This window comes from Heterocephalus glaber, unplaced genomic scaffold, assembly GCF_053883595.1.
Source record: "Heterocephalus glaber isolate CG9 unplaced genomic scaffold, H.glaber_assembly_v1.0 deba00000071, whole genome shotgun sequence".
In the NCBI taxonomy this organism is placed as follows: Eukaryota; Metazoa; Chordata; class Mammalia; order Rodentia; family Bathyergidae; genus Heterocephalus; species Heterocephalus glaber.
This window is the reverse complement of record NW_028258137.1, coordinates 29,084,155-29,098,749: the sequence shown is the minus strand read 5'-3', so window position 1 is coordinate 29,098,749 and position 14,595 is coordinate 29,084,155. Positions and strand designations below refer to the sequence as shown.

At 38.3% G+C, this 14,595-nt stretch overlaps 1 protein-coding gene across 7 annotated transcripts in view; it reads right to left on the bottom strand.

The window, feature by feature from the left end:
- Bbs2 (Bardet-Biedl syndrome 2) overlaps positions 1-14,595 on the bottom strand; it is a 116,925-nt gene that overhangs the window by 7,178 nt on the left and 95,152 nt on the right. For all 7 annotated transcript variants that reach the window (XM_087184739.1, XM_087184673.1, XM_087184535.1 and 4 more), the window contains 12 exons: positions 14,496-14,558; positions 13,684-13,761; positions 11,428-11,532; positions 11,253-11,339; positions 6,941-7,076; positions 6,452-6,591; positions 5,930-6,074; positions 5,674-5,845; positions 4,820-4,949; positions 3,539-3,670; positions 2,809-2,946; positions 1,703-1,815 (listed from right to left, as the gene is read on the bottom strand). In XM_087184739.1, the coding sequence (XP_087040865.1) occupies positions 1,703-1,815; positions 2,809-2,946; positions 3,539-3,670; positions 4,820-4,949; positions 5,674-5,845; positions 5,930-6,074; positions 6,452-6,591; positions 6,941-7,076; positions 11,253-11,339; positions 11,428-11,532; positions 13,684-13,761; positions 14,496-14,558 (1,439 nt within the window). The remainder of the gene's footprint in view (positions 1-1,702; positions 1,816-2,808; positions 2,947-3,538; positions 3,671-4,819; positions 4,950-5,673; positions 5,846-5,929; positions 6,075-6,451; positions 6,592-6,940; positions 7,077-11,252; positions 11,340-11,427; positions 11,533-13,683; positions 13,762-14,495; positions 14,559-14,595) is intronic.

The following is a 14,595-nucleotide window of genomic DNA, read 5'->3' as shown; positions in this document are numbered from 1 at the left end:
CACTCCAGTGTTCACTACAGCTTACAACAGCTAAGATATGAAAACCACCATGGACAGAAGCTAAATGTGCACATGACTGCCTTTAACTTTCTTATCAGATAATGTTTCACTCAGAAAAACGTATACAACAAATGCTCTACTCCAGAAGATTGCCAGTGTGTTCTTCCTAAACACTGTTCCTCCTCCCTAGAATACTATAGTATACAATAATCTCTTCCCTGCACATTTTGCTTGTGTATTAGTCAGCTTTTTCATCACTGAGACACAATACCCCACATCTACAACTTAAATAAGAAGAGGTTTATTGGGCTCTCAGTTTTCCACTGGTTCAGGCTATTGCTGCCTGGCTCCAAGGCAGAAACAGCATGGTGCAAATGCATGGTGGAGAAGAGCTGCTCAACTTACAGCAGGCAGGAAGTAGAGAGAGAAGGGAGGAGCCAGGGACAAGAATGCACCCTTCCAGGTCATCAGTGATGCATCTCTAGCCAGATCTCACCTCCTAACAGCACATTCAGCCTTGAATTTATCAGTGCATTAATCCACTGATGAGTACAGTGCCCCCATTATCCAGGCACTTTCTAAACATCCCACCTCTAAATACATGTGGCCTTGGGGGAACGTTTTAGATCTAAACCATAACATTTCATCTCTTTGCAGTGTTAAAAACCTAACTCAGGGTCCTTGCAACATGCTAGGCCAGTGCTCCACCTCTGAGGCACATCCCCAGTTTATATTTACAGTTTTATATTCATATCTGCTTCCCAAAGAAGAGTTTGGTTTTGCCTTTTTTTCAAACAATGTAAGTAGGAGCATGCTATACATCTTCACTAAGTCTTCCTTCAGTCACCAATATTTGTAAGATTTGTTCATATTGTCACGTGTCATGGAGATTCACACACACTCTTTGTTCTATTGGGCAAATTATATTGTATTTACCCACTGTAGTGGCACATTGGTTTGGATCATTTCCACTTTGGGATTTGCTATGGTTTGGATACAGTTTAAGTGTGTCCTCCACCAAAGGTTTATGTTGGAAACTTGGTCCCTAGGGTGACCATGTTAAGAGATGGTGGACCTTTAAGAGGTTACTAATACAAGGTCATTAGGTCACTAGAGGCACTGCCCTCAGAATGATCATGGGATCCTGGTTAGTTCTCTCACAATGGTTTTTATAAAAGAGTAAGACTGGCTCCTCCCTGTTCTCTGGGCTTCCTGTCTCACCAGATCTCTCTTGCATATGCTCCTGCAATTATGCCATCAGCCATTAGACAACACAGCCAGGGAGCCTCACCAGAGCTAGTGTCAGGCTATCTGGACTTTCAGCATCCAAAATTGTGATAAACCTATTTCTTTATCCAGTACCCTGCCTCAGGTATTTTATTATACTGATGGGAAACAAACTAATACAGAATTCTTATAAGCAATCCCTTTATGAATATTCTCTTTTTCACTCCTGAGTATTGAACCTAGAGCCTCATGCATGGGAGGCAACTGCTGAGTTACATACTCAGTTCCTTTATGAAGACTCTTGTGCAAAAATCCTGGTTTATAAGTTCACAAGTTTTTCTAGGCTATATACCTGTATATTAGGAGCAGAATTGCTAGGTCACAGGGTATACATATTTTCAACTTACTGATGATGCCATGTTATTTTCCAAAGTCATTATACCAATTTAGACTTCTTCTGAGAGTTGCTACTCACATGTCCCTCATCAAGCGAGCATCCTCAGCTTGGACCAACAAACTTCGGATTACATTAGAATTATCAGCCATTTCAGCACTGAGCTTCTGATGCACTGAATGATAGTCATCCACCTGGAGACGATGAACATTCAGGAATTAAAAAGGCCTCACAAACTTCTTCAAAACTAGCCTAAGATTCTCTCTAAAACATATAGAGGTTTCTTTGTCCTATTCACTTATACCATCTTACTATTATTCACAATTGGAATAATACTTCTGATTATTTCATCTCTTCTTCAACAAAATAGTCTATGCTGCCTCCAAGGATGACACTCCATATGAATCCTTCCCATCTCTTTACATTATATAGCAATATACATACTAACATTTTAAAGATATGGATTGAGCCAGGTGTGGTGGCACACATCTGTAATCCCAGCACTTGGGAGGCTGAGACAGGAGGATCACCACAAGTTTGAGGCCAGCCTGGGCTACACAGTGAGTTCAAGGCCAGCCAAACTACACAGCAAAACCCTGTCTCAAAAAAGAAAATCTGGATTGAGAATGATGTTATACTTGTAAGTCAAGCATAATCCTCCTTATTTTGCTTTTTCTTTAATTTTTAATTTTGGTTTTTGAAAAGCTATAAATGGAAGACCAAAATAAATATAATAGATAATATGAAGGTCTAGCAAAGGAAAATATTAATATGACACATATTTTTAAAAGTGTTCCCCTAAACCAAAGGAAGAAAGTAGGGTGGTCAAGAGATTACCACTCACTTTTATAGGAGAAAACCTTTAACTAGTAAACTCTCTAATACTAGTTCCATGTTTTACAAAAATCCTTTAGAACATGAGCACATTCATCTCCTTTTGTGTGTGTGTGTGTATGTGGTACTGAGGGCTGACCCCAGGGGCTTCACACTGAGCTACAGTTCTAGTCCTTCTTTTTTTTCTTCATTTTGAGCCGGGGCTCACTAAGTCACTAAGTTGACCACACTTGGGGCTTGAACTTTTGACCCCCCTGCCTCAGCTTTCCCAGAGCTCATTCATCTCCCAAAATAAATATTTCAGACTATGAGACTACTACGGTTTCAGAAAAGCAACAACTAGGTACCCTCACCTTAATCAGCACTTTTCGTAACTCCTCAAAGTAGATAGGAAAATCTGCTTCTACATGAAGGTCTTCAATAGCAAAAAATGATGCCATTGACTGGATGATGTCACCAGCCAAATCAATATCATCAGTATTTATAGTAATCTATCCAGGAAAACAACAGGCAAGGTTAGCATTCTCAGATCAGAGATAAAGTCAGTCAGAGACAATGAATTTCTTCATTGTCAACACAATTACTGAGCATATTTTTATATACAGTGATGAATGAGTAAGGTGTAACCCTTTAGGAAATTACAAACCACATGCATTATTTCCTGCACATGACTAAAATGTCAATCTATTAGCCTTATGAACTAAATGGCACAATTATTCAAATAATAAAAATGTTTTTATGCACCTTGGTAATCCCACCCCTTCCCAAATTATAGGAAAGAGTGAAGGAAGGAGAAAGGCAGAAACTACCCTTGCAGCTTATACTCCAGCGTCTATAACAACAACAACAAAGTGGAAATGATGGTTTGCAGACCTTCACACTGATGTCACCCACCTCACTTTCCACTGAATGGTTAAACTGCACGTGAGAAGACTATGGCTACCCCATGATGGTAACACTTTTTTCCTTTCCTTTTTTATTTTTTCCTGATGCTGGAGATGGAACACAGGGCCTCATACACACTAGCCAAGCACTCTACCACTGGGCTACACCCCCCACCTGCCCCAAGACATTAAACATTACCTCTCCACTAAGTTTTATTTTTATGCAGAGGTGGCCACCATTCCGTAATGATGTGAAACATGCTTGAAATGGAACATTCTGAATATTGGTGTCTTCTGGTAACAGAAAGTTCTGGTTGAGCCACAGAACAATCTTAAAAATAATAGAATTAAAGAGAACTTCAGTTTTTAATGTACAGTTGTTACAGAAGGAAGACTTTTTCCCTCTCTAGTTTTACTGCTTGGTTTAAAAAAATGTGTACTTCATCCCCCACTAAGAAAACAATAGTCACACTCCCTTTTCCCTTCTCATACATGTTCTCAAGTAACACTCAGAATTATGTCTAGCCCCACAGCAGGCATGACTTTACAGTATTTTCTACTAACAATACTCTCACTGTAATGTAGAAAAAATTGAGGTTCAGTGCTAATTCTGTTCACAAAACAGCTATTCTGTGGGTGTATCCCTGGACATCACTGTCTGCTTAAAACTAATTGATTCTATTTTTTAAAGTTTTAAATGAAATATTCATGCACACACCACAAAGATATTTCCACACAGTAAGTTTCAATGTTAGCAATAACACTTTACAATGGTTTGCAACACGGGTTCCACATAAGAATCACTCATGAGGCTGTCTGGGAAGGTCCACCTATGAACCTTCTGGTTCCATAGGCCAGGCAGGGGTCCGAGAATCTATGCAATTACAAAGCCTTCTCAAGAATACTGAAGCCAAGCCAAGGTTAAATCCACTGATATTAGTCCTTTAGACTTTACACAGTACTGTCACATCCATCACATAAACCTCAGGGGCCTTTTACAATGTGGGCAACACTATCCTCACTTATCAATAAGGAAACTGAAGCTCAGAACAGAATACTCCAAGATTACTAAGAATTTATTTACTTAGGATAAAACTTGAACCTAAAATGCCTTTGCAGACCCAAGTCCTACTCTCTCTCCATCTTTATTTTTTTCTTCAATAGACAAAGTTTCACTATGTTGCCCAGGCTGGCCCTGAATGCCTGGGCTCAAGCAACCCTCCTGCCTCAGCCTCACAAGTAGCTAGGACTACAGGCATACGCCACTGCATCCAGCTTCTCTTTCCATCTTGATGTAGGTTCCTCTTGAAATACTAAATCAAGACATACTAAGACTATAACAAAAGAAGGAAAAGAATTAAGAAACTGGTCCAAATTCACGGGAAATTAAGAATTGCTCAGATAAACAATGTGTGTATTTTTTCAAAATAAAAGAAGATACATCACCAAAAGTACTTAAAGAAAAGAGCATGCTACTCACCCTCTGTGCCCGTTCTGTTATGATGAAGTTAACATAACTGAGGGGCTCACTGGCAGAGATTGGGCTGGTCAGCGCATACATGGAGAATCGGGGCAGCTGTCTTGTCAACTCAAATACATGGAACTGGGTGCTAGGGCCAACCAATGGGACACAAGAGAAGTGTTTGGTATAATGTCATTTCAAAAAGCAAGGCCCTGGTCGGGGAGTGGGGACAGGCCAAAAAAAAAACAAGGCCTCAAAACTAAAATCACTACTAGATCATCATCAATTGATATTTAAGGGCTTCAATCCCCAAAATACTTGAGGGCTAATGTACTATAGAAGTGGGATTTGGGAATTAGAGATCATGAGCATACATATACACATGCATACACTAGGGCTTTCAAGCACCCTAAGATGGAGATGGAAAGACTATTACTTTCCACAAATGTAGTGGTTTCTCTTTACCAGCTGAAATGATATATAACCCTAATATACAGGTACACCCCAACTCTTTCAGTCTTAGTCCCCAAAACTCTAAGTTGACAAATCATTAATTAAACTCTTCCTGGGCGTGCAGGGCTGGGGATCAAACCCAGGACTTGGCACATGCTAAGTACACAGTCTTCCATAGACCTACATCCCTAATCCCAATTAAACATATTTTTGTGACCCTGAGGTCATCTGATTGAAACAGAAAATAACCATTTTAAATTTACGTATTCATCCTCACTATTTTTTTTCAAATTAGGGAAGTTAAAGGCTTGGGAAACCTCTACTGGAGGGCAGAACCACTCAGTGGTGTCTCTGGCCCCACAGATTGCATGCACAATGGAAAACAAGTGCTCGATGGAAATGAACTTGTAAAGGATCACCTGCTTCTGTAACCCACAAGGGCTTTCAAGTGCAGATCGACAGGGACATCTTTGGGTGGTATAATTGGGACACAGATAGAGCTGGAGAGGTTGTGAACACTGGGATGTACCACGTGGCTTTCACCTACAAAAATTCCCTCTGCAAAAATCAATACTGCTCGAATGATGGTGTCTACAGGGAAGAAGAAAAAGGCAATTCAGTAAGTTCTCCAAGATGGCACAGGCACCTAAACTCCTGCTATAAATAATGTCTTACCATTTGAAGTGGAAATGCACAACTCTGTGTGTGCAGCTTGAGTCTCGCTTCCCAGGTTGACTGTGAGGATAGTGTGAAGCCTGGTATTGGCTGGTATTACATCCCTTTGCCTGTCAGCCTCATTCAATGGGCCACTCAATTCAGCCTGCAAAACACCCCACCCACTTCAACTCATTCACCAAAATGCTGAACATTATAACTCTCATTTTAAATAATCTGGCTGTTCAGTTCCATAAGAAAAACTCCCTATCTTTTTTTTTCCTTTTGGAAGTATTAGGGATTGAACCCAGGGCCTCCAGCATGTTAGTCAAGGACTCTACCTCTGAGCTACATCCCCAGCTTTTTTCTTTTTTTTTTTTTTAATTTTTGAGGCAGAACTTGCTACCTTGGCCATAAACTTACAACCCTCCTGTCTCAGCTTCCTGCCTAGCACTGACTCTGTAACTCTTCTTCCACATTTGCCAATCTTCCTGGTCAGTTTCAACATTTCTGATTCTATTTCTCCTTCATATTAGGCCCTACCTTGGCGTTTTCCTCATAGTTACGGAGTTCCAGTAACAGATTCTGCTTTTTCTGACTCAGTTCTCGGATCAGGTCCTGCTCCATACTGGTATCCATGAGGCTTCCCCTTGTCTCAGCTGTGCCTGGCAGGTAACCCCGGACTGAAAAGAGAGGAAAAAATACTCACTTGATTGAGGAACATCCCAAAGATGGCCGTACCTACTTTCAGGATATCAATTACTTGTTTTTAAAAGCCAAAAATTTAAATTCTCATCCTTCCAACTTAGGTAAATTTATTATAACTAGGGAGCCTCAACACAATATCTTTTTTTTTTTTTTTTTTGGTACCGGGGATAGAACTTGGGTCCTTGCACTTGCGAGGCAGGCAGCGGAACCACTGAGCTAAATCCCTGGCCCCTCAACACAATATCTTATAGTGGAATTTCCTGGCATCTTGACCCAATGAGATTGAAAATTTGACTTTCAAGGATTTTTCTCAACCCAACTTACCTTCCCCATCCACTGAGCAGCAGATTAGCTGTATGTGGCCATCCATTCGGTAATCTCCCTCTACCACACCAGCAATTGCAGAAGAAAAGTTGTCTTTAAAGATGACCTCCCCAGTTCGGTCACTTCGGGCATCAACCTAAAAATAAAACACGAACATAAAAAATCACTTCAGCTACACTTTGAAAACAACATCACCACAAAATTTTAAAATAAAAATCAGCTTTCTAAGTCATTTAGTCTAGTAGAGTACTCCATGAAGCCTAACTTCTCTGGAGATACCTATGACTGCTATGGCCAGGGGGACCAAATGGGGCCTCAAACCAGCTTTGCTTCCTTCTTTTTCAGTGAAAGTTGTTTTATGTACTGGCCCTCAAACAATGTTTCATTTGAAAACTGGGTCTTCTGAGAAGCAGTTCATACAGTACATACAACATGGCACAAAAGGGCGTGGGCTCCAAGGCCAAACTGCCTGGGTCCACAATCCATCTGTGCCATGTACTATGGGATCTTGGGTGAGTTTCTTAACCATTCTCTACTTGTTCTTATCTGGGCATCAATAGCAAGAATATAGGGAAAATAATAGTACCTACACCTCACAGGGCTGTAACGAGGCCTAAAAGAGTTAATACATGAGAAATACTTTGAATAGGACCTAACACAGAGAGATACACAACAAATGTTAGTGCCATATAAAATTAATCTCTTATGATATATAAATGTATAAAATATAGTTAAAGCTAAAGTCTAAACAATGCCCAACTAGCCCAATCTTCCACCATACTGCATTTTACAATAACCCTGTCAAGAGCCCTCTTTCACATAAAAACTATTCAGAGTTCTTAGAAAGCTCTCAAGTCTTCTCTTCCCAGGAGATAACACAAATAAGTAACTGGCTGATTGGAAGCAAATGCGTCTGAAAAATAATAATGAGCTGACAATGGTGGTACATGCTTGTAATCCCAGCACTCAGGAGTTCACAAGTTCAAGGCCAGCCCGGACAACAAAGGAAGACCTGGTCTTCAAAAAAAAAAAATTTATTTCATATGCATCTCTGAAACAACATGAAATTTTCACTTACTTGAAATAATGATTTTATTCCAGACAAGGACACACAGGTATCCTCAATAAAAGACTAAAAGACTAGCTATAGTAAATCTAGTAGAACAGCCACTTCAATGACAATGCCATTCATATTTTGTCTTTTCTTTTTGGGGGGCAGTGAGACAGTCTTCCTATGTAGTTCAGGCTGGCTTTGACCTCATTATGTAGCCCAGCCTGGCCTCAAACTTGAGGCAATCCTCCTGCCATGCCTCCCCAGTACCGGGATTACAGGCATGTGCCACCATGCTTGGGTATTATTTTGCCTTTGACATCCTTCTTGGTAAAACTTTGCAACCAAACAACCTACCCTCTTGCCTGGAGTATATCACATTCAAGTATCCACATTATATTAAACTACATTATGTAAGCCTGGAGATTATGACCACTAAAACTTGTGAAAGAATGCCTGCATCTTACCAAAGCTCTTGGTATGTAGCATAACCCTTTAACTCGAGCTAAACTGAACTTGCTTCTTTCCAGTGAAAGCCTCACCATCTGACAGCTTCTCGCTCTGCATTCCCACAATTTTAGCAAACAAGAAGCTTCATTTACTAACTAAGAAAGAAGATTACACATTGCTATTTCTGTTGATATTCTGGTTCTTTTGCTTATACAACGTGGAAGTTTTGTCCTGAAGGAGATGGGCCACTAACTCAACAAATGACCTACTACAGAGTTAACCAGCAAGTAGCATTTGTTTAGTATCTTTCCATCTACATTCCCAAGCTGCATGTGTATGTTTTCCTTTTCTGTGCTATTCCTGTTAAGTATAGATAATCAGTTTCCCACTCATATAATGACTGTATAATTTTATTTTTTTTATGCTTTGAGACACATAAAATAGAAAATCCTCAAAATTTTGAAAACATTTAACTATAAAAACTCTAGGTCCAGAGTCATATTTTAATGATTTTTCAAGTCTAGTAGTTTTCTAATTCTTAAATCTATTGTAACTAATAATTTCTCCCATAATATAGTCTGTTGCTATGGTGTGAATGGTTATGTCCCATCAAAGGATGCTGAAATCCTAATCCCCAAGGTGAAGATATCAGGAATTGCAATCTTTGAGAAGTGAGCAGACCCTTATAGGAAATCCTAAGAAGTCTCCTACTCTTTCCATATGTGAACTTACAGTGAGAAGACAGCCCTCTATGAGGAAGAAAGGCCCTTACTACACACACACAATCTGCCAGCACCTTGACCTTGGCCTTTCAGGGCTGTATGAAGTAAACATCTGTTGTTTACAAGCTACACAGTCTATGGTGTTTTGTTATAAAAGCCCAAGTAGACTAAGACATCCATTTTATGAACTTCCAAATACCTTACTAAGCAACTACATAGTCTTCATATATATAGTGGTACTGGGGATTGAACCTAGGGCCTTGTGTATGCTATGCAAGAGCTCTACCACTGAGCTATATACTCAACTCCGTTAAAAAAATTTTTTTTTTTTTTGGTACCAGGGATTGAACTCAGGACCTTGCACTTGAGAGGCAGGTGACAGCACCACTGAGCTAAATCCCCGGCTCTCCCTAAAAATTTTTAATACCTCACATCCCCAGTACTGAAAAAAAAAATTTTAATACCCATATCACAGACAAAACTAAGAAAAGGAACCTAATAATTTTTTTCCTGGGGGTCAAACCTAGGACCTTCACACTGAGCTACAAATCCAGCCTTTTTTATTTTTAATTTTGTTTTTTTTGTTTTTTTGGTACTGGGGATCAAACTCAGGACCTTGCACTTGCGAGGCAGGCGCCGGAACCACTAAGCTAAATCCCAGGCCCTTTTATTTTTAATTTTGAGACAGGCTCTTGCTAAGTTGTTCAGGCTGGGCTTGAACTTGCCATCCTCCTGCCTGAGCCTCCCAGAATACTGGGATGACCAGTGTGCACTACTACACCCAGCTCTAACCTAACAGCTTTCTTTTTTTTAAATTTATGTTTTTATCAGTAAATGTTTGTGATATACAGTGAATATACTATGACTATAATATGGTGAGTTGATACATGTACATATCACATTTTAGCCTTTTTTACTTCCCCTTCCTCTCCCCTCCCTCTCCCCTCCCTCCTCTCTCCATTCCTTCCTAGATCCCTTTTCCATCTGCAAAAGGTCTACCTCCCTGTTTCCTATAATCCACCTTTTATTTTGCTCCTTACTTATACTTCGGGTTTCTCATATAAGAGAAACCTTGTGATTTATTTCACTTAACATTATTGATTTAAGGTACTTCCATTTTTTCTATAAATGATTTTAATTTATCCCTTTTATAGCACAGTAGAACTCTATTGTGTATAAATATCACATTTTCTTTATCCATTCATTTCTTAGTGGACATATAGACCAATTTCAAGATTGAGCTATTATAAGTTGTGCTGCTATAAACATAGGTATGCATGTATTACTGTAATATCATGTCTTTAACTCTTTTGGGAAGATACCTAGGAGGACAACAGCTCAGTCAAATGAAATTTCTATTTTCTAACAACTTTTTAAAATCTGTTTTTTACATAACATCAAAGAAAGGCTAGAGGTGCTAGCCTTAGGCAAAGAAAATGCAAAAAAGAAAAGACAGGAATTTATTTGCTGATCCCCTTTAAGCAGTCCAACACTGACAGACAAGAAGCTAGGGCAAATGGTATCCATGGAGATCTGGCAGCTACTTAGGAATTTCTAACAAGACAATTTTGACTTGTCAAAAGACTATAAGAAACTCTGATTTGAGGGGGAAAAAAGGAAGAAATTTATTTTGAAGTTACAGCTAGGACAGCAACATGCTAGCATAATTCTTTAATGATCATTTCTGAATCATTAACATGATTCTCCACCATTCTAAGTTTTCAGTTAGTTTTAAAGATTAGGAAAGAGCTAAAACAGTTCATTTTTAGGTTATTAAAGTAAGCTATTAAAATTCTTTTTCTTTTTTTACTGCTCTACATGTACTATCAGCAACCTGACTAATGTATTTCATTCCTTCAAAGGAGAGACTTAAAAGATCTCCCTAGAGATTTTATCTCAAACATGGTTATAAGGCTGAAAGAACACTTACTCACTCTGGAAAGAAGAAATAACATAGAAAGACTGAGAGAAATTTGAAAACATAGCCAAGGAATTCAGGTTTATATTTCCATGTTGCTATTCTCATGCAGCCAACATCACAAAGAATCACTCACTTAGAAGTATAAGGAACTCTGCTATTTAAACCTACCTTCCCATTAGACCAGCCAGTTATCAGTTCACACACTCCATCAGAATTAAGGTCAAACGCATGAATGCTCATGGCATGATTTTTGGACTGAAAAAGAATTCCAATAATTAGTACAGAAGTCCCTCAATAACGGAAAAATAAAATCCCTGAATAGAAGAGGCTGAACCATACTAACTTTAATTCTCCAGGATCGAGCCATTTTGTCATAAACTCCAACTGTGCCATTGGAAAGGGCATACCCAAATCGGCTGCCATACATGGGGCACAGAGAGGTGATTATCTGCAAAAATAACACAGAAAAACACATCTTTTCATTAGGGCTCAATTTAATGTGACATATAGCTTTAGAAAATCACAAGCCTTTCTACAACTGTGTTAAAATTAGATGTAAAAGCATTTCCAACCCAATAGTGGAGAATGTATTTCTCTTCCATGTCATCTATTTCAGAGTTGGATAAGATCTTTAAAAATTCACAAACTTTGGTGTTTTAGATCAAGCTTATGAAGCATGTTCAGAAAATTACTTTAGAAGAATCACAATAAAACAGGATTAGGGAGGAAAATACTGAGTATTCAAGATCTAGAATATGTACAACAGGAGTTACTATATACACTAACTCAAATGATTTTAATGATTATTTCAGTTTCCTTAATTTATAATATCTTAGATTCTAAATTTTAAAAAGAATTATAATCTAGGATTAACTAACTTTTAAGTGTACATTTTTTCTATGACATAATTTATTGTTTGCTAAAGGTAAAAAAATAAAAAAGAAAGCATCATCCTTTCAAAACTGAAAACCCAAACACATGGATTTGTGTGGTATGTAACAATATAAAGAATGCATGTATTATATAGAAATATCAATAGGATTATGAAATTATTTAATAACCTTAAAAGGATAATATTTTAGATACTGAACAAAATTATTCTTAAAAGTTAAAGCCAAAACTTAATGATATCTGTGATCCTACAGATCTATTTTCTAATTCTGGCCCTATACAAGAGATATTAAGAAATAAATTGTATAAAGCAGAGAATAGTTATATAATTTCCTTTACACCTACTGCATTTCTACAAAACTACCCACTTAACTCTGAATACAAAGTGCTGTGTAGGATTCCAGAATTATTTAACTCAAGTATTCTTCTGGCAATACTTAGTACCGTTCAACTGCCAAATGAATCAAGAGTTTGCTCACCTGGGAAAAGAAATTTGAGCTAGGGGCAAAACCAAAATTGCCCTGCATATGAAGTTTTATAAAGTGTGTATTTTCATAAATTTAGCCTCATATTCCCCAGGTCCCTTAGGGTTTCCTTAGTTAATTCAGTTCTTTCTTTTGTACACTACAAGAGGAACAAGTTCCCTCTAATACTTAACTGTATCTCATGTTCTCCTCGCTCTTTCGAGGATTTAGGGAAAAAAAGTGTTTCCAAAAAAATGCACTCTCCTAACATCTAAAATTGACTTAAAAAATAAATTTAAAAAATCATATTTACTATATATTTACTATAAATTAGAAGGAAAGGACTGGGTGTGGTGGTGCCCACCTGTAATCCCAACTCTTGGGAGGCTGAGGCAGAGTCCAAGACCAGCCTGGGTGGGCTACATAATGAGTTCAAGGCAAGCCTGAACTACATAGTGAGAGTCTTATCTTTAAAAAAAAATTAAAATGAAAGACATATGATAATGTAGGATACAGCACTTATACTCTATTATGAAGTTGGGGTTTTTTGGGGGGTGGGGTGGGAAAGAGCCAAAAACCTCTTTAAGAACCTAATCAAAGCTGAAGACACTCTTTCTGGAAAAGCACATAAAACAAAACCCCATATACAGACATATATCTTTACACTACTGCTTTTGGCATTCATTTATCTCCTTTATTTCCTCTCTATCCACAGCTGTCATTTTACATTATAATAACTGTGAATATATAAAAAGTACAAAGTAAAATGGGTGTGGTAGTGCACCCCTATAATCCCAGTGCTTGGAAGGTTTAGGCAGGAGGATTGTTGCCAAGTTTGAGGCCAGCCTGAACTACATAGCAAGACTGTCTCAGAAAAACAAAAAAAAAGATAGATAGATAGACAGACAAATAGTAGACTAAGTAAAAATTCAGTTCTTAGGGCCGGGGATTTAGCTCAGTGGTTCTGCCACCTGCCTCGCAAGTGCAAGGACCCAAGTTCGATCCCCAGTACCAAAAGCAAACAAACAAACAAAAAAATTCAGTTTTTATTCTAAAACCATCCAGCATGCTCACACAATGTTATATTTGCTGTGCCACTCTTTTTTTTATATTTTTTGGTACCAAGGATTGAACTCGGGTCCTTGGGCTCATGCAGCAGGCGGTGAAACCACTGAGCTAAATCCCCAGCCCTGTGCCACTCTATCTTCCTGAGGTTATCCTAACTCTAGGGTGGTACTTCTTACCTCTGTTTCTGTCATTTCTGTCACAATCTCATCTTCTTTAAAAATGCGAATGTCAAAATCCTCAGATCCAACAAGAAGCTAAAAGGGGAGAAATCACAAATATCTAGTTTAATAAGTAAACAGCAAATTTCCATAAATAAAACAAAAAAATTGCACAGTACTTTGCTCCAACTGCCACTCAAGAGTTCCTATTTTCCAATAATCCAGCGCTCAGGAAGGGCCCCTTTAATTGCAGGATCAAGAGATTCAGTCAGTGAAGAGAAAGCTTTTATTCTGCCATGCAGAGTGCACATCTTGCCAGATTATTTTCTTTCACTGTATACCTGAAAATGCTCCCTAGTTCAGTAACTTTCCCCACCTGCAGATGGAAGCCCTACTTCAGACACCAGTGCCCAGAGCTAATTTCCAGAGTAATTATTAGAATTAATTTCAAAAAGCTAAAGGATGATCACTAAAACTTTTAAATTCCTAAGAAAAAAATAGGCCAAAATGGAAATGATTTACAAATATGTTTCAAAGGATCAGAAGTAATTTACAAGATTATAAATATGACTGAAGTTCCATAAACCTTCTCTCCTCTCTTTGAAACTTTGTGGCCTACTTGTTTATATTAGACAAAAAGAAGTTATTTATTGTTCGAAAGAGAGGAGATATCAGAACTAATAAATATTTCAATTAGCTGATCAAAGTCAAATGTGGCCAATTAGTCATCATTTAGGTACCAAAGCTTCAAAATCAGCATGAGAAACTAATACTTCTCTCAACACTAACACAGCTGAACACACCACAGAGGCATCACCTTCCCCACATACCTCTTTCTTCCCATCACCGTCAAAGTCACACAAAGCCAAGGAATGAACTCTGTCTCCAGTAACCTGGAAATAAAAGTCACAAGTCAGTACTTCTATTTAA